This window comes from Coptis chinensis, unplaced genomic scaffold, assembly GCF_015680905.1.
Source record: "Coptis chinensis isolate HL-2020 unplaced genomic scaffold, ASM1568090v1 utg2180_pilon_pilon, whole genome shotgun sequence".
In the NCBI taxonomy this organism is placed as follows: Eukaryota; Viridiplantae; Streptophyta; class Magnoliopsida; order Ranunculales; family Ranunculaceae; genus Coptis; species Coptis chinensis.
This window is the reverse complement of record NW_028238123.1, coordinates 59,864-83,468: the sequence shown is the minus strand read 5'-3', so window position 1 is coordinate 83,468 and position 23,605 is coordinate 59,864. Positions and strand designations below refer to the sequence as shown.

Sequence of the window (23,605 nt, the reverse complement as noted above, 5' to 3'; positions counted from 1 at the left end):
CATCAAAGAAATGTGCAGAGTTTGAGTTTTTGCCATCCATTTCATCTAGTAGAGTATGTGGCGTCCAAGAACCACCCCAAGCAGCCTTTGTGAAGTATAGTAACAAATGATCTTTGAAGAGGTATTTCTGGAGAAACTACTGGATAACCCCAACGCATCATAATTTTTGTGACTAACGTAGGCAGTGGTGCTAACCTTTTTGTTCTTCCGTGATTGCGTTCGAGAGGTGTTGGATTATACAAAAATCATCTCTTTGATTACGCATAATCCAAAGTAGGTGTAGTTGAGGCTTGGTGACTTCAAATTGGTGTGACGCACCCACCACATTGTGTCCCAACCCGATGGAGCACACTCGTTGATTCCGTTTCAAAGAGCGTTGAAGAACAACGTGATTTTTATTTCCGACTTCACCATGAGATCACGGTGGCCCGTAGTAATTTTTAACAGAATTAAATGGGGACTCTGAAAGATCTAACCCCGTTCATTCATTGGAATTTGAAGTATGTCGGAGATAATTTCCTTAGTCAATTCAAATCGCCGTCCATTGGCATGGAAACGAGAATTTTCCATTTTCGGTTAAGCTAACTTGGTAGAACATCAAGACTAAACCTCCGAATAGGTCATTCGCATGATATAGGGCGGCATCCATCCTCGACGTACAATTTACGTGTCATAAAAGGAGAAAATCGCCATCATCAAAAAAATTCGGTAGTTTTTCTCGGGCACTATCTTTCTTGGTTGATCCATTTGGAAGGATAATTGATGGAAGGATAGTGTAGAAACCGCGAAAATGAGAATAGCTGAAAGGATGAGATTTATAGCAAATATAGGATCTAGTATGCATCGGGGATGCCAAGTGCATCTAGATCTAGACTTAATAGGTGAAAACACAAGTTAAACATGTGATGTTGGTATCCCTCATTATGTACAGCAACTATGGGTATCCATAGTATGTCTTTTCATGTCAGGTGTCCAAAAACAATTAATGAGGTCTTAAATTGATAGAAAATACGGAGGAAAGTTTCACATGGCAGTTAGACCTACACGTAATTTCAAAATTTATGATCATACCTCAATAATAGAAGATGGATAAAATAATCGAGCTGCGTGCGTGACAAGTGTTAGGCATACCGTGTATCGTGTGCGATCTTCTCTGAAAATAATAAGTTGAGTTTGATTTATTTTATTGCGTTATTAATTTTTCTTTGTTATGGTTTTGATAGTTGTTGATTATTTTTTTTATTTTATTTTTTATTTTTATTTTTAGAGAGGTAAAAAAACAACTACTACACACAAATATTTAATAGGGAACTTCTCCATTTAATACGTAAACTGTACAAATGTGTGAGAATTATTTAACACACCATACTAATATACAAAATGACAGACGGAAAGAGAGATGTCGGTTACATAGATCTAGATGTTCTGGATCATGTTATGCATGAGTGACAGCAGAACAATGATAAACATTGTTATCACGAATACTGTGATAGCCCATTCGCGTTGCTCCTTTTCCCATCGCTCGAGTTGATTCATTTGAAGAAAATGAGAATTTGTGAAGAGTGAGAGAAGTGGATGAGTGAAAGTGGAAAAGGAGAGTTAGATTTATAATGGAAAATCATTTGTTGGGTATATGACCATTGGGATCGGGCCGTTAGGTTCGGACCGTTGGGTTTTAAGTTTTGGCCCAACCCAAATGATTTCGAAGTTCTCCTTATGTCTGAATTGTCCCGAAATTTCAAACGTGAAATTTCGCTTTGTTTTAACTCCAACTTGAACGAACTAGATGTGAAAATGATCGGTATTAAAAATGTCATCCACTAGAATATGACAAAATCACATTCAAACCCTTTTTTTTTTTTTTTGGGGGTTGAATCTTGTAAAAAGCAAACCCCCCCTTTTTTTTAATTTTTATTAATTTACAAATGTACAAGTCGAGAGGAACGATGTCAACAACAACAATTGTCGGTCCCAAAAAACAAAATACCACAAACCTTAACTTTCGAGGCAACTTTCATGTCTTTGGGCCTAACCCAATCCAAAACGGTCGGTGGCTTAACCTTTATGTTTTGAGGGCCTAGGGTTCGGGATCGGTACCATCCCTGACCAATGTGCAATGGTCTAATAATAACATTACCCTTAGTACATATGGTATAGCCTCAAACCGCCCCGAAACACTCACATAGAAAACGATCGGGGTTGGCCTGGGTGGAATCCATTGCCCGCACGAACTAGGAAATGTCCGATGTTGCATATCACGACTCTCTTTGGGCACCATGGTGAGTGCTAAAAAAATTAAAAAAAATAAATAAAAAATGAGTATATACATGTTGAGTCTTTTTACGTCAGATCCAGAAGACGAATGTGAGTCTTTTAACGTCAGATCCAGAAGACGATTGTGAGTCTTTTAACGTCAGATCCTCAAGACGAATCCCAACCTGTGGGAACAACGGGGCGACGACGAAGTTTATCCTGCTGCTGCGGTGTCAGACAATAATATACCTTATACCGGCTCATCTCGGATAATAGATCAAGACCTGGACAGAAAGGTGTTTGACAATTCATACACCACCCCATCCTTCACGCGTTAAAACTTTTCGAAAAAGTACTACGACCATTACCTATTCGAGATGGGTGAGATTTACACCAAATGATGAGTTGGAGTTCGCTAGGAAGAGAATAGAAAAGGGAGGAGAAGGAAAGAGTTGAAATTTTTGGTACCCATTGTTTTCCAGAAGGCACGTTTGCTTGATTATCATAAGACATTTATACTCAGTTCTAAAATAGAGTTTTTGTGGACTAAGGTTCCGGCGCTTGCAACCACACACTCTAGGGATTTTTAGAAAAGAAAATAGAAGAGGGCCCGGCTACCCTAATGGCGTGCTTTCCCTGTTTAAATCACATGGAAAGAAGTACAATAGTGAATCTATTAGTATGTGTAGACTGGATCTTTGAGAAGAGTCTCTTCGACATCTGGAGAGCGCAACTCATGATAATGTTTAACTCGCTGGCCATTTACTTGAAATTCGGTATCATCGTTTAAATTTTTCAAAGATATAGCCCCATAAGGGGTGACAGCACTGACAATGAAAGGACCAGACCATCGAGTTTTTAATTTTCCTGGAAAAATGTGTAATCGTGAATTGTACAACAAAACTTTTTGACCAACTTTGAAATCTTTTCTCAATATGTGCTTGTCATGCACTCTTTTCATGTTAGTTTTATAAGACTTCAAGAGATCATAGGCATCACTCCGAATTTCCTCAAGCTCATTTAACTGCAATTTTCTCTTTGCGCCTGCCACATTTGTATTATAATTTAGGCTTTTGATGGCCCATAGAGCACGGTGCTCAAGTTCAACCGACAGATGACAAGGTTTTCCAAAAACGAGGCGATAAGGAGACATCCCTATAGGTGTCTTAAAAGTCGCTTACGATGCCCACAAGGCATCGGATAATCGTAGAACCGATCTTTTCTAGATGGATTGACAGTTTTTCCAAAATGGATTTGATCTCTCTATTAGAGACTTCTACTTGACCAATTGGTTTGAGGATGATACGGAGTTGCCACTTTGTGCGTGACTCCATATTTCTTTACTAATGATTCAAAAATTTTATTACAGAAATGTTTTCCCCCATCACTAATTATAGCTTTTGGAACACCAAATCAAGAGAAAATATTTTCTTTTACAAACAAAACGACCGTTTTATGATCATTAGCACGACATGCCAATGCCTCAATCTATTTTGACACGTAGTCAACTGCTACTAGTATGTATAGAAAGCCATGAGAATTTGGAAATGGACCCATGAAGTCGATGCCCCATACATCAAAGATTTCCATAATTAAAATGGGATTTAAGGGCATCATATTACGTTGAGTAATGCGTCCTAGCTGCTGGCATCGGTTGCATGCTTTGCAATGCTCATGTGCATCTCTAAATAGTGTTGGCCAATAAAATCCACATTGTAGAACCTTGGCTACAGTTTTCTTACCACTAAAATGACCACCAAAAGATTGTTCGTGGCAGAAAGATAACACGTCATTGTGTTCCCAATCGGGAATGCAACGGCGGATTAGTTGATCGGAACAATACTTGAAGAGGTAGGGATCATCCCAGAAATAAAATTTCACAGTGGATAAGAACTTTTTTCGGTCATTACGAGACCAAGATGAAGGGACTTCCTCGGTAACTAAGTAATTTACTATGTCAGCGTACCAAGGGGACGAAAAAATGGAGTATAAGTGTTCATCTGGAAAGGAATCACAGATAGGTTACGTATCGGTATCAACATCATCGACAAGTCTTGATAAATGGTCGGCAACCACATTTTAGCAACCTTTTTTATCTCTAATTTCTAGAGTAAACTCTTGCAAAAGGAGAATCCATCGGATCAACCTTTGTTTTGCATCTTTTTTCGAACTACTACAGAAAAGCTTATATACCACTGTTATTTATAGTGGTAAAAAGCCTTTAGCCACTGTTTTCATACCGTGGTAACAACCACCGTGACAAATACTTCTAGCAAAACCGTGGGAAATAGTACCTCTTATATACCACGGTTTTGACTAAACCCGTGGTATTAGTATTTCCAAACCGTGGTTAATAGTCTAAACAATATGCTCTATTTGATTTGAACCGTGGGGAATAGTGATGCTAAATACGACGGTTGGATAAACACCGTGGGGTATATAAACTACTTATACCTTGGTTTTTACCAAACCGTGGTTTATAGTCATTTAAAAAAAAAATTAAAAGCCCCTAATTATTTGATTCTAATCATATTCATTCAACCTGCAACCTGCCCTTTTCACCATATATATCCACACTAAATTTAAAAACACATTGCTCAAATAATCAATTCATAGTGCAACACGAACAAAAGAAATAAATTTAGACATCCAACACGAAGACATTGAATTGCTAAAAGAGTTTTGAACTTTTTCGAGTCATCAATAATGAAATAAACATCCAAATTTAGTTGTTCTATCAAAATAATAATGACCTAACTTGTTCCATCAATCAAAAGAGCAATCTATTTGTTCCATCTAAAATATCAAAAAAATGGTGAGACCAAACACCAAACCTTAACTGGAATGGGTCAAAACCTAGCAAAGACACAACGCTTGGCTCGAACGCTCCATTATACTGGATGAATCTAAAAATTTCAAGTCGAATAACATCAAGTTCCTCTTGTGTGTATGTATCTTTGAGGGATAGATTTGTTATCTGCACGATCAAAGATCATAGAGTAATATAATAACTAAATAATGAAGATTACCACAAAATAGAGAATGCTAGTGTATGACGACTTATACCTTATTTTCAAAAGAATTATCTGAACAAGCTTCTATTATTTCTCTCATAAACTTCATTACGTAATACCTACACTCTTTACTATTGGCATGTGATTGCTTGGGGGTTTGGTGCCAGATAGTGTATCTTTAGGAACCGGCCATGCCATTTTCGGTTTACTATAAACAGAAGTTTAACTTATCATGAAAAAGGTACCTCAGAAGTAAATCTGTAAGCACCATGCCTGGAGATGCTGTATGTACTCCTACCTTCGACCACTTGCAGTCTGTCAAAAGTGATGCCTGAAGCTGCCTTATACCGCACTTGGTCGAACCATATCTACAAGTCAAAGTAGTCACAACTGAGTGAAAAGCATTAACAAATAATAAACAATCTTAGATCTTATAGGTACCTCATAGCTTCTTGAGTAATTCTTCAGCAATTTGATAAGAGTTTCTGCTCCCAGACAGTCACTAGTTTGCAAGAGATTGTTTGGTTTTGCAAACTTTGAAGCAGATTTCCACCCATAGTTTGATCTCTGTTGCTGGGTGCTGCACTTGAAAGCAACTGCAGGCAATTCCTCCCTAAGATACTTCAGCCATTTTTCGACAGCCTCTCGAGGAACAAGATCTGAGACACATGTTCCAGTTGGAATCAGAAAGGGATACAAATATAATTTTTTTAAAAAGAACTGAATAATATGCAATTTTATGCACCGAGAGATGAAGTCAGATGTCCACAGACAATACTCTGTTTTGACTACAATTAACTTGTTCATATTTTATTAAGATTCTGGTGGCTGCAAATAATTATTTCATTTATAGCATAACAAAATTAGATCTATAAAATCGTCAATAAATAAGTAAAGATGTGACCTTAATACTAATAACTGAAATGCTAAGAATACCAAAATTAGTTCATAGTAAAATCATGTTGAGTTGCTAAACAACATTCTTAGTGTTCCTTACTTTATTTGATCTTCGTTTTAGGAAATTGTTGATCATTACCTATTTTATTAAGAAGCAGTACAATATGTTTCTCCGGGCCCAACTTCAATACCATCTTTTCCATGTCAGCACAACGGGTACCGAGTGGATCCCGCGCATCGAGAACTTCCACAATGACATCTGATGCTTCTATGACTTTCACTAGTTCCTTGTAGAAAGCCCGGTCTGAGTTCTCTGCAAGAAATGAAGAGTATTTGTCAAAAGTTAAATAAAAAAGAAAACGCATGATCCAAAAATAACGATACCCCTAGTTCTGGTTGGACTACATTAATATTCGTATAATACAGTGGCTTACCTCGAGATATCCCAACTTCCTTGGTTCGTTCTTTGCCTGAAGCAACATCAGCTACCTTAGGCATATCCTCCTCCAACAACCCCAACTTTCTTTTCTGGGCCTAAAATACAGAAAAACATTTCATTATCACCATGCGAGTAAACAGCTCATTTTCAAGAAGTACTGATCATGTTAATTACACAAGAAGTTCGGGTCAAAGAGACCAGACCAGCACTATAACCTCACATGGTCTGCGAGGGTCAATTTCACATTACCATGCAATTCATGACAGCAAAAACTAACAGCAGTCTAAACATAATTTACCCCAAATGACGTACACACCGTTGCTTCTGACTGATCTCAGTCCACTGTTGATATTATTACAGTCATTTAACAAGATCTGAACAGACAAGCAAGAAAGGTTTCGGTTGTGTACTCAGTTGTTAAGATTAAGATTTTCTTAAAGTATCAAGTTTACTCGGCATATAGTTACAAAGATTAAACTAAAGAACTAAAGAATATTGCTACTGCTCCATTTTACAGGAATATAGTACTAAAATACAGCAGAAATGCCGCTATAAAACCCAATATCCCCTTTGCTTGGAAAGTTTTCACAATGACATCTACACTTCCTTTGTAAATTTGAGTTGCCCCTTTGGTTTGTAACTTTGTTTTAATAGTGTCTAAAGGTAAAAGACAGACATAAGTAAAAGCACCAGCCATACCTCCAGTTGATGAACCAATGAGTGCTTTCTCAAAAGTTGTCAAGTTTTTCATCAAAGTTTGAATCTTTGGACTCCCTTTAGCAGTGGGGTTAATCCAATTTTTTGATTTGGGGGTAGAAATTTTTTGTTCCATTGAAATGGAAATTGAAGAGAATGTGATATTGTTGTTTGGAGGAGATAAGAGAGTGTCGTTGAAATGAGTGAAAAGGTTGTCGAAATTAGTGAGACTTTAAAGGTAGGCGCGCAGTCGGGTTTGGAGGTGGAAGACCAAGTGATGCAGAGAGCTTGTTCTTCATTTTTGAAGGTAGGGTGTGGGGTTTTGGTAGGCTGCCTTTGTCCACGGTATCCAGGCTATTTTGCAAAACATTCGCCACCTTTTTCGTTGAAACTGTGGGATATATGAATACCAAAGCACAAATTAGCTGATTTTGAGTCGTTCCGTGGTATATGGCACTTTATATGCCACTGCTTTATGAGACTAGTGGTATTTGCTTGTGCCGAAATTAGAAAAGCTATTCTTACCGTGACAAATGCCTATTAGCCAATTGTTATTAGTGAAACCGTGGGATATACTCTTTGACCTACCGTGGGGAATGAGCCTTTATGTAGTAGTAATTATTTAATAAAAATCTAAGCGCGCGGTGTCAGACAATTGTTGTTGGAGAACCCACTAGGTAAGGACGAAACTTATCCAAAGCATATACAACTGCGAGAAACTCTTTCTCGGTGGTGGTATAGTTACGTTGAGCTTCATTAAAGGGTTTTACTTTCGCGATAGTAAATGACAATTGGCTTATCTTCTACGGCGTTGCCTCTAGTACAACTCCAATAGCATAGTAAACGCCGTGTCACACATTAATTCAAAAGGTTTAGACCAATCAAGTGGTTAAATTATGGGAGCGGTAGTTAATGCGGATTTTAAAGTCTCAAAAGCTTGTTTGCAATTGAAAGCGAAGTCAAAAGCGGCATCTTTAAGCAGGAGATTGGTTAAAGGTCGAGCAACCTTTGAGAAATCTTGAATAAATCTCCTATAGAAACCTGCGTGTCCTAAAAATGCGCGAATGTCGCGAACTATTTTTGGTATAGGAAGTGAAGCAATTTTTTCTATGTTAGCTTTGTCGACTTCGATTCCGTCTTTTGAAACGATATGTCCTAAAACTATTCCTTTTGTAACCATGAAGTGGCATTTTTCCCAATTAAGAACAAGGTTTTTCTCTTCACAACGTGTAAAGACCTTTTCAAGATTTGATAGACAACTATCGAAAGAATCTCCATATATTGAGAAATCATCCATGAATACTTCCATAAAACGTTCAACCATATCACTAAAAATGTGAAGCATGCATCGTTGGAAAGTACCAGGTGCATTGCAAAGGCTGAAAGGCATTCGTTTATATGCAAATGTACCAAATGGACAGGTGAACGTGGTCTTTTCTTGATCAGCAGGGTCTATGACTATCTGAAAATACCCTGAATAACTATCAAGAAAACAGTAATATGCATGACCGGCTAAACGTTCAAGCATCTGATCGATGAATGGGTGTGGAAAGTGATCCTTCACGGTGGCGGCATTAAGTTTGCGATAGTCGATGCATATTAAGCCATTTCACTAGAATCTGGCGGAAATGCATTCATCTTTATCATTTCGCACAACCGTAATGCCGATTTTTTTAGGAACAACGTGTACGGGACTCACCCAAACACTATCGAGAGATAGGGTAAATAATACCCGCATCGAGTAATTTTAAAACTTTCTCTCGTACCACATCTTTCATAGTAGGGTTTAGTCGACGTTGCGGTTCCGCGACGTCTTAGCATTTTCTTCAAGGTGTATCACGATAGGTGCACCGCGATGGGTTCAATGCCTTTAATGTCATCGAGGGACCATCCAATAGCGAGCGATGTTGTTGAATGACATTAATTAAACGAGCTTCCTGATCATCAGTCAATTATGAAGAAATGATAACTGGGTGACGACCATTTGGATCAAGTTGTACGTATTTTAATTCTGAAGGAAGAGGTTTTAAGTCAGGGGTGGGCGGAGTGGGTATTAAAGATTCTTGAGGAAAATCATCGTCCATGGAGTAAACAGATTGATGATCATCTAAGTTAGTGGACATCACAGTCGTAGGGTCAAATAATGGTATTGACTCTAATAACTCATTTACTTCTTGTGTATAATCATCGTCCTCAAACTCAGATTCGCTAAAGAAAAGAAATTGGTACAGTTCATCTTCTGGAAAAGAGTTTGTTAAATACTCTTGTGTAATGCTGTCATCCCTGTTCACCTCACCATCAATGTCAGGCTCTAGAATTTGTTTCATCAACTTGAACACATTCACCTCGACCGATAGATTTCCGAAGGACATGGTCATGGAACCATCCCTACATTTAATAAGAGCATTAGCAGTTGCTAGGAACGGACGTCCTAAGATGATAGGAATGGAATCACATGCAACTTCTGCATCCAAAATAACAAAGTCCACAGGATAGTAAAAGTCTTGGACTTTTACAAGGACATTCTCCACAATTCCTTTTGGATACTTAATGGAACGATCGGCTAACTGTAGAGTCATGGTGGTAGGTTTAAGCTCATGAAGACCTAGTTGTTTAAATAAGTAATATGGAAGTAAGTTCACACTAGCTCCTAGGTCTAGTAGTGCAGTAGCCGTATATTTGTCACCTAAGGTGCATGGAACCGTTGGTCTACCAGGGTCCTTGTATTTGACTATACCATTATATTCGGTGATGGATGGAAACCGTTCGTGAGGAGCGCTTGTTGAGAACATTAGTTCTCCTTTTGTGGTGCACATATCTTTCGAAATTTTGCATGTTTTGGTAATAGCTTTAAGGCATCGAGAAAAGGTAAGTTGATTGTCAAATTCACGAAAAGTTTCTCGAATTTCAGCAAAATTCTCATCAGGTTTATTCTTTGCCAAGCGTGCAAGAAACGGTGCCTTAGGGCGGAATTTGGCAAAGGGGTCCACTTGCTTGTTTCCTAATTGCTGAGATGCTGACTTTATTGGATCTGGTGAATCCTCCGTAAGTTCATTATTGGAAATAGATTCATTGGAACCTTCGGAGTCCTATGGTTGATCATCGGCATCACGGTTTGATTGTCTCTGATTTTTCGGATCGTAGAGTAGTGATTGCATGCACCTCACCTTAGTTGGGGGTGCTTGTACCAGGTGCATTGGTGAGTTCAAAGGCTATGTTTGATGGTTTAGGGTTTGGAACTGCTTGTCCAGGAAACACGCCTTTCGGACTCTTTTCTTGCGCCAATTGTTGAAGTGATAGTTGGATAGACGTTAAAATTTGAGGTTGTTGGTTCATGTAAGCTAAGAAAGTCTCGTTTGTCCTATCCGTAACGGGTGGCGCAGGTTGTGTAACAGGTAGTAGTTCTTGATTATTGCTGAGAAGTTGTTGATTATAGTTGGGATCTGGATTAGCTGGAACAAGGCTGCGGTTGGTTTGATAGTTAGCATTGGAATTATTTTGAAATTGACCTTGTTGGTATTGCTGATTTTTTCCTTGGTGGTATGGAATAAAGTTGTTGGTTGGTCGAACAGGTGGATTAGCGAAACCTGGAGGAGCCCCCATCGTTTGGTTATTTTGGCACCAAGCGAAATTCGGATGCTGTCGCCAAGGTGCATTAGGAATGTTGAATGCACATGCCTCCTCCGATTGTTGAGAAGGGGAGGCATATAACAAGGGACAATAAGCATCAGGATGATCAAGACTAAGACAAAGATAGATGTAGCTTTTGAACGGCAAGGGCATCTACTTTTTTAGTTAGGGATTCTATCAAATTTTTTAATTCGGGATCTGGTTTTACCTCAAAAATAGATGTAGCTTTTGTAACAGTATCTTTTGATGACCTAGAGGACTCAGTGTTACCCCAGTGTGTACCTTTTTTCGCTTGTTTTTCAAGAAAAGTATAAGCTTCAGTAGCTCCTTTGTCCATGAAGCAACCTCCGTTCATTATATCAAGAGTTTCTTTTTGATGATCAGAAAGACCATTAAAGAATGAACGAACAAGGACAGCTTTGTCTAGTTGGTGGTGAGGACATTCTAACAGAAGATCAGTGAAACGACTCCATGCTTCCGTAAAGGATCCATGAGGATTTTGATGAAAGAATTGAATTTTTGAAGCATTTCGGTTGTTTTCTTCGAGTGTAAAATTGAAGCATGAAAGCTTGAACAAGTTTATTCCATGTCTCTATGGATTGTGGCTATTGTCCTGCTAGCCAAATTGAAGCTTTCTCTGCTAAAGTGAATGGAAACAACCCGAAGCAAGAGTTGTTCCTTAGAGGCGGGCCGGATGGTGAAATGTTGTGGCCACTTGTTGAAAAACTCACGAAGATGATTGTAAGGTTTTTCATGATCCAAACCATGATATATAGGTAACAAACTAAAAACGTTTGGCGGGATCACGAAAATCACCGACAATGTCCTCAAGTTTGATGCGTGGAAGAAGGTCCTTCCTCAGAATGCGATATAGAAGTCCGACAAGGGCTTCTCAGCTGGTGGAGGATCGTCGGCCATAACGATAGAAGTTAATGGTGACGAAGGATCTTGATGAAGGTAATTAACAGAAGAAGAATTTTGATTTTTAGGTGAGAACTTACGCAATTGTTTATCGTATTTTTTTCGATGATAGGTATGTTCAAATTCTTTAGTGGCACCAGACCGTAATCTCATGCAAGCATAAAATTAGATCTAACTGTCAGAAGGGGCTGATTATTACTTGAATTTTATTATTATCTTTAAACATCAGAGTTGAACAACGTAGGCTTAAGGCTTTGCTAACGCTAGCGTAGCGAAAGCTAAGAATACGTGTGCATAAACCAACAGCCAGGTCACAAGAGAGATATGAGGGAGGCTTTCCGTGCAAGCACGGTTCTAATTAAGTAACCTCAATCTTTCAAGTTTCCTAGACACCGTTGGAATATGATTAAAATTTATGGAGTTAAAATTTATGCAAGGGCTTAATTTTAATTATTTTTTTTTAATTAAAATTTATGCAAGGGAGAAAGTACAAGTATGCAAATACGACCTACTCATACAATACTAGATGTAGTAGCATGTGAAGATACTCTACTCATACGTATAGCAATACAAATAGGCAAGGATGTATCATCGATAAATACTTCTATACGTACAGGTAGGAGTGTAAAAAAAAACCGTTGAGCCATCATTCAGTAGGGTATCCGGTCTTCACCCGCCACCCAAATCCGCACTGACCCGAAAACAGACCCGCTCCGCCCCGCCACCGTTTTTACGCGGTCGGGCTATGGGTGTAGGTTCTATGCTCAAATCCGACCCGTCAAACCGCCCAACCCGCGCCGTGTCAAAAGCCGTTGACCCAATCCGTTGACCCGCACAATTTCAAGACTCTAATTCTAATATTTTTGTATTTTGTTTTAACTTTTGTAAGAATTTAGGAGATATGAACACAAACTTATGAGTTCAACATCAATTTCAAATATTTAAGTTTGAACATTTGGCAAATATCAAAAGTTCAAATTCAACTTTCGAATTTCGGAGAAGATAAATCATCCATCCTTGTATTAATTTCGAATTCTTTTAGTTTATATTTTATTGTTTTGTACTATAAATCCTCGCTCCCATCTTTATTTTATCATGCTATGGAAAATAATCAATTTACAAATGGTAAATCACGAGAAAGAAGTTTCAAATTTACAGATATGGTTTTGGGTTCAAGTTCAAGTTTTTTTATATTTGTTTATTTTTTATTGATTGATTCCATTTTTTTCTCTATGTTGTGAATTGAAAATATATTACTTGCAGAATTAGAAAGTTTTTTTTGGGTGAAATTGGGTTCAAATGATAATTTCCACCCGCCCGGATGACCCGCCTAAAACCCGCCCCGTAAGCTGACCCAACAGGCCGGGTGATGGTACTAAGACATGACACTTCAACCCGCCCCGCCCTGCCCCGTCGGAGACCACTGAATTTGTATCCCCTAGACCCACCCCGCCCCGCCCCATCACTATTTGACCCACGGTTGACCCGGCCCACCCCGTATTGCACCCCTACGTACAGGCAAATATACATCAGTAATACGTATATGTACGCTAATTTATAGATATATATTACGTAGATGGATATCTACAATTACTGGCAAATTTGAATCACTCATACGTATCTAGATACATTAGCATGCAAAGATATTATACATACGCGAATATATACGACGAGGCAAAGACGTAAACTAAACATGCAACGTATTATACATAAACTAAAATACGACCCTTGTATTGCCTAATAATTCGATTTCGTCAATACTCATTGAGATTGCAGGTGTCATATAGATAGCAGCTTCAACCCGTAGGGTTTAGAAACAACTTACCCAACTCAGATTTTAACCCTCATTGGAATGTTCTCCTCTTTCATGACAAAATCGACTTATTAAACAAGACAATTTTCTAAAATGATGATTTTGGAGGGGAAAACAGTTGATTTTGACCTCGAAAATGACCTTCACCAAGCATAGTTGATGGTAACAGCGTGTGCGCCGTCGAGATCTTTCCGAATTGAGCTCACGCGCTTGATTCAGAGAACCATAGCCAAAGTTATGGCCGAAATACCAAAACACATCCTAATTACTATGTATAACTTAAAAGTTAAATATGCCAACATGCAATTATATTCCATCCATATTTATATATATATGCTAAACATGCAACTTATATATATATGTATAGATAACCATGCAAAACAATACCCAGTACCATGTACATGTACATATACATTTAGATGCAATTCATAGTCACTTAATCGTATATAGATATTTACAAGCGTATTAACATGATTCATGCATATTACTAGCGTAATACGTAAATAATAATCCATAAACTAATACATAATAACTACATACATGACATTAATGCAAAAACAATATAAAATTTGGAACCTGTAGTGTCCCGCAATTTCTCCAAAGACAAGAAACGTACACTACAGGCCAAATTTTTCACAGTAAGTTTAGTTTCCAGGTCCTAGCATTTGGAACTTGTAAGTGTAAATAACAACAGTATACGGATCAGTAACAAAACGTGGGAAATTTCAAAATAAAAATGAAGAAAATATAAGAAAATGAAATCAATGAAAAGATGAGAGTGGGGGAAAGTCCAATCTGTAGCACAAGTCCTATGCCTTTAGAACAGCAGCGGTGCCATTTTGATATTGCCTTTTATTGTACGTTAGAGATTTGAATCTCTAATTGAACAAAATGCAAATTCAAAGATTTTACCTTACTCACGATCTTCGTGTTCGTATAGTTGGAGTAAGAATTCAAACTAACCTAAAGTCTAGGACAAACTACAACTTGGTTTTTACTCTTAGGAAACTAGTGAGTAAGTTTAGCTAAGAGATTTCATTAATACTAAATACATACTTGGTTTTTTTAAATGCACAAAATAAACAAACTTAAATTACGTAACATGCAACTAAGACAAAATACAATTGACTAAAAGAAAAGGTGGAGAGTTAATCCTCCTCATGTGAAGATAACTTTTGTTATTGATTTTAATAAGTTCATTTTATTCTTCCTAGAACTCATAGACAAGTCTAATAGAAGAAAACTTGATCCCTGACATGTATGCCTCATCTCTAAGCTCATACATGCTAGCAAGTGGAGCCAAAGCAATGACTTATCTCTAAGCTCATCACTTTGATCCCTAACTAAACACTACACTAACTATCATTTTGGGATAGGATGTAGGTCTAGTTGTTCTTCCTAAACAACTTACCAAACCAACAGCAAAGATTTTCCCTCACATGAGTTTTATTAACTCCCCAAAAGGGAAGTTAGCTCATGATCCTTGGGAGAAAACTAAAATAAGTGGGGAATGTAGAAAGAGAGAGAGAGAACAAAGAGAAGAAAAACTATCTATAAAACTCACTTGCATTTAGATTTTTTTTCCAAGAGGAACACAAAGTTTCCTCCATTAAAACTATTACAATCTTTTGTTTCAAAACTAAAAAAGAAATAATATCCAAGCCTAAGGAACTAAAATAATACATGGCAAAGGAAATAAGTCAAGGGAGTAAATGGAGTGTCCCCTTTGTTTTGTTTTTTCTCCATTTTAGAAATCTCATTTCCTCCCACGTGAAACATCAAACCACATTTACTTTCTTTTTATCCACCACATTAAAACAAAGTGACACTTTGCATTTTTTTCACTATTAACACCTAATCTAATTAATTATATGCAAGGTGTCAACTTTGCACCAATAATTTGGCATTTTTGTCTTGACATGCTCCATGATTGATGACTCATCCAATCTTACGGGCCCGCATAGTGGGTCCATGTGCAGTCCAGTGGCGGTCCGGTCTTTTGGCAATTTTACAACTTCCCGCCTATGCGTAGAGTTCATCGCCCTGATTGTCTGAGCAGCTCACTTGTCGCATTCGGAGTCCTGGTTCAAGATGTAGGAGCTTCGGAAGTTTGATGCTTCTGTGCGGATTTGGAACATTTCATATACACGTCGTTCCCGTGCTTTATTGCGCGAGGTTTAACCAATATTTCCATGTTTCTGCTGCGAATACGCAAAAAGTATGAAAACATATTTATTTCATCATTATTAAACACATAATTAACCAAATTTATATGTCTCAATGCGGTTTCATAATACACTTTTGGGTGCTTATCAGTACTCCATTAGCTCATACCAATCACTACACCAAAAAAGGCAGTTACCAACATTTATATCCGTTACTTATATTTTTACTAACACTTATATCCGTTACTGCTGGGGTGTTACAGTCACTTAGGCAAAATTTAGTAACAGATATATCCGTTACTAATAGTGCTACACTTCTTCATAATGGCCTAGAGCAAATAAGGAAAGTCAGCTCAAACATCTATAAGTAGAGAGAGATGAACTATGCAAGGCTTGATTCAAGTTTACCGAAGAAACTTGATACGTTGGTAACTCTTATCCCAAAAAGAGTGCAGCCATTCCCAATCAAACAGATCATCAAGTCGTTGTCCCCTAAACACCAAACCTCTACAATTTCCAATTCCTCATGGCATGCTGCCTTGCCACGCCATATCACTCACGACCCTTATATATCTTTCTCTACTTAGTTTTTTCCATCTACTATTTTGCATATGGAGCTTAGTCAGCACTTATATAATATTTCTTAGATCTAGTTTTACATTAATGGTTGGATTCTTATCTAATCCGAAGTTGGCATCCAATTTTACTCGCTCAAGTCTTCCCGCCGAATCAATTCATATTTAACTTCCATTTCTTCCTATTATTACTATACTACCCCTACATTTAATTTTAACTGTCTAATCTTAATATAAATTTTCCACTAGCATGAGTAGTCAAAATTAATTTTATTATTATTACGTAATTATTTCGGTACAGTTTTTGCCATCAATTTCTTTTGAAATTTTTCCTCTGCCACCCATTTCAATTCTCACTTCAGCTATCTTTCATTTAATTACATTGCATACCATATAAGTTAGTTTAACATTATTTAATTCACAATAATTCACGAATTTTTTTTCACACGACACTTTGTTATACATTCCGCTCACTCTTTTCTTATTTTATTTTTTTTCTTGATTTCTTCTCTTCTTTGCCATATATGAACTTTGTTCAGCATGCCAAAGAGGGGGCGGTGTTTCGACCCCCACCTACGTGACAAACGTCCATTAGTAGAGGTCTCCATTTTTATTTGTTTAATCGACAGGGCTAAAGCCCAGTTTGCAAACTATGGATCAATGTACATGCCCATTAACTCATGTGTGTAAGGCTGAACCCTAGCCACATGGCCTGCCATTTACATACATTAATTTATGTCTAGATTCGTTCCTTAATTATCAAAGAGATAATTATCAATTGAGAGTTATATTCAATTATAATTACTTAAGCTCCAAGAATACTTGAGTTACAAAGAGTCTCTACTCTACTTATATAAATACCAAACTATTTTTCATAAAGAAGTACGTTCTTGAGACTTAATCCCATCGATAATTTGGATACGTAGGCAACCGATAGGTACAGTCTCATCATTCACTCAATCACCATCACTTTTCTCAATACTCTTCTACGTTATTCACCTCTTTCGTCATCACTTAGTGTTTTGATCATATTTGGTCGAAACAACTAGCTTTTGCTACGCTTTGAAACGTTACTAAAAGTCCAATCTCATGTACTGTAGTAAGTCGTCATTCCCGTTTTTCCCATCGTGTCGTCCACACTCTCATCCACAATCTATTTCTTTTGTCCCAAGAAAAAAGATACAGGTAAATATGCTACGAATGACAGTTAATAATTCGTTGGGGGACGCCACATTTGTTGATTTTGATAAAAACGCTGAACAATTGATTTAGAAACCAGATAAAGAATTGGCCGGTCCATATTTCCAAGGCATACTATTATTGAATTGCGCATCATTTTTTTTAAGGGTTTATTCGTGATAACCCCCCATTTTATAACATGCTTTTGTGTTTACTCCCCAAATTTTGAATCATCACAAAAGTCCCCCCACTCCGTCTTGGCCCCGTTCAGAAATCATCCATATTTTCTCTATTGCCTAAAGTACCCTCGGGGGTAAACACAAACTAAAAAAAATCCGCCCAAGCCCAACTAACTAAACTAAACAACGACCGGGTGTATAGGATCACTCTCGCCCTCATCTTCTTCCTCAACCACCAAACCAGCAAACCCTAACCACAACAAATCCAACTGTTATAAACTAAACAATTATACATTTTTTTCTTTCTTTTCTTTGAGTCGACTCATCATCTTCCCCAATATGGCCAATCTACTTACTGTTGTTTATTCATTATTATAAACCGTGCGAAATCCTTGCCGGGTAAGTTTCTCGATGGTTCTTGCGAATTTTAATGTTATTAGTCAATGGAGGTTACTTTCATCGTCGCATCTGAAACAATTCGATAATTCATTATCGAGTCTTGTATATAGTAAAGACTACAATGCACCAACGGGCTATGATAACCGAAACTTTAAAACAGGTTCCATACCATGTTCTTCATTTTCAATTGTTAATATATTTAAGCCTGCATTGTTAGTCCATGCGTTAACGAGACCATCAATCTGTATGCTAGGTGATGACACGGGTTATCAATTTTGAGTATCCTAGGTGATGTAAATGGAAATTAATGGTATCAAATTAGCACTAGCTTAGGCATTGAACATATTTATCCCCTTTACTATAACTAGTTTCTTATATATTAGACTTGAAGTGTATGGCAACATTAAGCGTGCAAGGCGTGTAGGATGTTAGACGACTCTTTTCTTGTTCTCATGTGTTAAACTACGAAGATCGCTTGAGGGAGCCGACCTCTAACTGCTCCATGTGCTTGAAGTAGTCATCGATACCGCTCTTGCCGGCTTCATAGATGGAACCTTCAACTTGAATCGGCAAACCTGGATGACAGGGTGGTTGCTACAAGTCTTCTAGTACATATGAAAAGGTCGAAAATAAAGCCGGGGATAAAAGGTATAATTCTTTGGCTGCCTAAAAGTTGTGGTAAGTAAACATGGTGTATGAGGCGGTAAGTGGTAACTAAGCTGACGAAACTTTTTTTTTGAAGTACCAAGTTACTAATTGAGTCGTCGCGTGCGATTCGACATAAGATTTTGCTAAGGTACTAAGTTTATAACCTGATGTGGACTTTCTCGAGATTGTTTGGGTGACATGCTTTCTGCAATAGAGGAAATTACTTTCAAAAACCCAATGATGATTTGATTGAGGTTACTATTGCCATGCAATCTACTCATTTATATCAAATTTAGTCTATGTCCTAACTCCGGTTTGCAAATCTTGGTGTTACGGTTTTTATAAACTTATGGTGTTACAGTTGGATTTGTTGTGGTTAGGGTTTCTTTGGTTCGGTGGTTGAGGAAGAAGATGAGGGCGAGGGTGATCCTATACACCCAGTCGTTGTTTAGTTTAGTTAGTTGGGCTTGGGCCGATTTTTTTTAGTTTGTGTTTACCCCTGAGGGTACTTTAGGCAATAGAGTAAATATGGATGATTTCTGAACGGGCCAGGACGGAGTGGGGGGACTTTTGTGATGATTCAAAATTTGGAGGGTAAACACAAAAGCACGTCATAAAATGGGGGGTTTTCACGAAATTTCCCTTTTTTTAAAACAAAGTTTTTGTTGGATTATGGCTTATGTATTTCACCTTAATGTCTAGGAGGAAAATGGGCGGCCTTCACGGAAGAACTGCAGCGACTTGAAGAAAGAAAGCACTAAGATGGCCATATATAGTCTTTGTCAAATGGGCGGGCGGGCCAGCCCGCCCTCAAAACTTACAACCCTCACAAATTGAGGGCCGGGCTGGCCCGCCCCTCATTAGTGGTGAGGGCCGGGCCAAAACGGGCTAATAGAAAATATATGAAGCCCTTGCCCGCCCTTCAGCCCATTATAGAGTGTAGGGCGGGTTAGAGAGTCGGTGAGGGCGGGGTTAGGAGTTTTTTTACTCACTAATACCTCTTACGGTCGGACTGGGAAATTATTTAATTCTTTGAACTCTTGAAATTAGTTTCTTCTTATGATCACCTTAGTGATCAAACGGACATTCATAGATGAATTGTTAACCGATCTTCTTGTGGGATTCATTGGTAGACATTAATTTTCTAAGCTTTCGGTTTTTGGGTGCACCAATATTTTTCACAAAAATGGCACTTTGTACTATGGTTTATTATCTATACCTTCCTGTGAATGGGTTACCTCTATGAACATCGATAAGAGTTAAGTAGGCTCAATGGTGGAGTTATTGGAAGGGAGGACATTAGTATAAAACTATATACCTATATCTTTGGAAATTAGAGGTTGGTGGGATTCAAATGGCCCAACTTTCGAGACAGTGTCACTATCGCCTAACCCCTATTTGTCATTCATCATACGTGTATATTTTCTGTCACAAAAGTTATATAATAAGAATTTTAGCACTGTGCAGTATATTCCAACGAATGACACAAAATAAAATTCTCTTTGTTCTCTTTCCATGTTTTTATCCACTTTAGTTTCGATGGTTGGGAGTGAGTTCGAACTTCGAGGAACTACCATGCACCACAAGAAAATACCGGCATGGTTCTCTAAATCTTTGGGTGTGGTCAGCAAAAACACAGGCGAAGACTTGAGACTCAAAGAAATTCAGGAAATAAAAGACGATGTACAAGTGTACAACACATTTGAAAAGAACACTAGTGCCTATATACTCAAACTTAGCCACCACCCACCACATCCTAAACTTTCTTTATTTGTGGACTACAAAGTTCTGAAAGACTGTATGTCACATTACCTGAGAACAATACTCTACTTCTGCTTCAACGAACGTCTGTCATGATTCAAGAATCGGTCATGACTTCAAGGCATACGAACATGTAGCACAACGAGTCAACGACAATATACATGCCTTTTAAGAAAAATGTGGTGCATGGCGGAGGACCAAAGCCTAATAAGCCGATTAGTGCATACCAAACCCTAAATACCAATTATTTAAGAGAACCAAAACCTAAAAACCCAAAAAAAAATTATTCTTCATTCTCAACCTTCATCGCCCTCCTCTTCACCTCAAACCTGGTGTGCACATTTAATTATGAAAAAGACCCGTTGCTTGCGATTTGATATGAGTAAGAATTGGGCTCATGTTGTAGCATGTTTCAAATTAACGACAAACGAACCACCACATGCTAATTCTCGATATAGAAGGTCAGTAGTCCAAGATTTCTTGCGTTCTCTTGACCAATTTGGCGCGGGATCAAGTCGCGATACCTTATGTCCTTATCAAAGGAGCAAGAAGGCAACAAAAGTGCACTCGAGAACCAAAAATCTCGTAACAATATTTCCTTAGTAATCGGTAAGTTCGGGACTTGGTGATAAGATCTTAATGACTTGATGGGGTTTTCATCATCTAACCTGTGATGACTTTGAAAAATAACATATTACATACGTGAGAATAGGAGTAAATCTGACTCTGTACCATATTTGGGAAAATTTAAGAGTGTGATATTGTTTTAAGGCCAAACACAAGCAAAGCTCCAACATCAACAAGTAGTCCAAAAATTACACCAATTGGAGGCAACCAATCACCATTCCAGTGTTCACATCGTACCCTCGCAAATTGCTTCTTTGGTGCATTACATTGCGGGCATATGTATGTATCCGGCTGCAGGTAAGGAAATAACAAAGATTAGAGCAGCGATACCAACTAAGTGCATGCAAAATGCAAAATTGGGTAGTCGACAAAGGGAAATGAACTCTCGACAAAGGGGAAAAAATACTCTATGAGATAAGGCTTGCACGTTCTTCAAATTTAAGATGCATGCAACTATACAAGCTAGCTTTATTTCTTCTTATTATTAAGTTACTCGTGAGTGTGCTTCCAAACACCTTTTCACAGCACACACCATACAAAAAGATAAGGATATCCAATCTTATAGTCAATTGCCAATGACCTAGCCAAATAGAGTGAACTCAAAAATAAAGCTATTATTCTCATACCTCAAAAATAGCGAAGTGCAGTTCTGGGCCTAAGCATATCTAAATTATAGTTGCAGAGTGTTCTATTCTCAAGAATCGGGGACCCGACAAAAATGGTCTATTCTCGGTTTATATCTCAAGAACTTACAAAAATTGCGAGTGTTGAAACCGAAAGGGGCCTTCAATTAGGAAGCAAGAGGCTTGTACAAGGAGCAATTCACTCGAATCCAAAAATATAGTGTGATGTCCAATTTGTTTTGTATTAGTCGCAGAGAACCAATTGTAGAAGTATGCCGCTACTTTGAAGTCGGTTTTCTATCACAATCCCATGGCATGAGCCGACTGAAGTGGGGGGCATTTGAGCACCCTCCACTCTCGTGTGGTTAAATCCTATTGTATTATTCTTTTTAAAGCAAATAATTTAGTGGAGTTTTAGCACCGATCACGTACCCTATTGAGTTTAGACTTTTATAAGCCGCAAAAGGAGCAATTGATTTTGAGCGGCAGATTTCATGTAACACAAGTACACAATTCTCCAAATCCCAAGCGGCTTTATGCAAGCAAACTCTTTTTATCTTATTAGGCAAATTTCACTCTGGGCAGGGTTTGGCATTGCTTTCGAGTTGATATTGCAGATATTAAAGGACTTCCTCGGGTAGAGTACAACAGCCGAGATCGATCAAATTAGACTCATCTAACATAGCGGTGTGTCTTCACAGCAAAATCCTTCTCTATACTAAGCTCTAAACAATATTGAATCAGTTAAACAACTACAATTTGTAAGGGGAAAAACAAATTCTGATAATTACATTGTAATAATTTGAATGCAAAATAAATGTACAACATTTGACCCATCTACGCCATCCTTGTCGGTGAGTAAGTCTCCAAAAACGTTCACTAAGATGATAGTCATGGGCTGTAACCAACTTAATTATTACAATAAACTTCATACACATTAACAAATAAGAGAACTTGGCACCTTTCTCGAAGTTCAGGTGTTCTTCAAGTGACCATTACTCTTTGGAAATGAAAGATAATTGCATAAGAAGAAAACTAATATATAGTTAGACAAGCTTGTAGACTGAAAAACTAATTGATCCATGAAATTAAGTCAAAAGCCACAATGCACTCAAAGAATCTTGCGTGTAAAATACACTGATTTGAGCACCAACTCGGATGGCATAAACCAATTGTATCACTACCAAATATGCAAAATTTACATTGCAAGTCTAAAAAATGTGAAGGCAATCTCAAGTATCGGGACAAGGAAATTAAGCTACATAAGTACATAACTAAGCAAAATAACATAGAAATCACACTGTACACCATCAACTATTCTTGAAAGGTAACACCGAGTCACCGACCCACCATAGCACTACACAAATATATGACTGAATATGCAATGTGATACCTATACCACCACAATCAAAGAAACATAAAATTAAACTTAGTAAGACATAGTAATACTTAAAGAATAATAATTATTATAAAAAAGATATTGAAAAAACTAATCGTACCCTTCCAATAAATGGCCTAGTCACTAGTCAGACCATTCATCTCCCCACCAAAAATTTATCCAAAATTACCAACAAGTCTGAATTAGGAAAATGAAGCATGTACTTAATACTTGTTCGATAATGGAACGCAAAATGTAACCAAAATTTTATCCCCTTGTCCAAAACTCCAAAATAGACATCGAGTTACAACTCGAGATCTTGCATCAGCTCTTCCATCACCTTCACACCATGATCTTGGAGCCCTTCTTCAGCTTGAAACCAATCCTTCAAGCACATCAAAGCCTCAA

The 23,605-nt window shown here is 37.8% G+C and overlaps 1 protein-coding gene across 2 annotated transcripts; it reads right to left on the bottom strand.

Moving 5' to 3' along the window:
* Window positions 1-4,894: 4,894 nt before the first annotated feature.
* LOC147473602 (guanine nucleotide-binding protein-like NSN1) lies at window positions 4,895-7,674 on the bottom strand. 2 transcript variants are annotated; one of them, XM_086587223.1, is made up of 6 exons: window positions 7,303-7,674; window positions 6,599-6,698; window positions 6,304-6,477; window positions 5,709-5,926; window positions 5,513-5,635; window positions 4,895-5,230 (listed from the first exon to the last, which is right to left on the bottom strand). In XM_086587223.1, the coding sequence occupies exons 2-6, from the start codon at window positions 6,660-6,662 to the stop codon at window positions 5,024-5,026; spliced, it is 786 nt and encodes a 261-aa protein (XP_086443349.1). In that variant the 5' UTR covers window positions 6,663-6,698; window positions 7,303-7,674; the 3' UTR covers window positions 4,895-5,023. The 2 variants fall into 2 exon arrangements, with proteins under 2 accessions (XP_086443349.1, XP_086443350.1); XM_086587224.1 differs by having other exon boundaries at window positions 4,942-5,230; window positions 5,566-5,635; window positions 7,303-7,441.
* Between the last annotated feature and the right edge of the window lie 15,931 nt (window positions 7,675-23,605).

Coding starts and splice junctions, on each gene's coding strand:
- LOC147473602 (XM_086587223.1), bottom strand. CDS start 6,662: ATGCCTAAGGTAGCTGATGTTGCTTCAGGCAAAGAACGAACCAAGGAA. Junction 6,478..6,598: donor GGAAGTTGGGATATCTCGAG/GTAAGCCACTGT, acceptor CATTTCTTGCAG/AGAACTCAGACCGGGCTTTC. Junction 5,636..5,708: donor ATTACTCAAGAAGCTATGAG/GTACCTATAAGA, acceptor TTTGACTTGTAG/ATATGGTTCGACCAAGTGCG.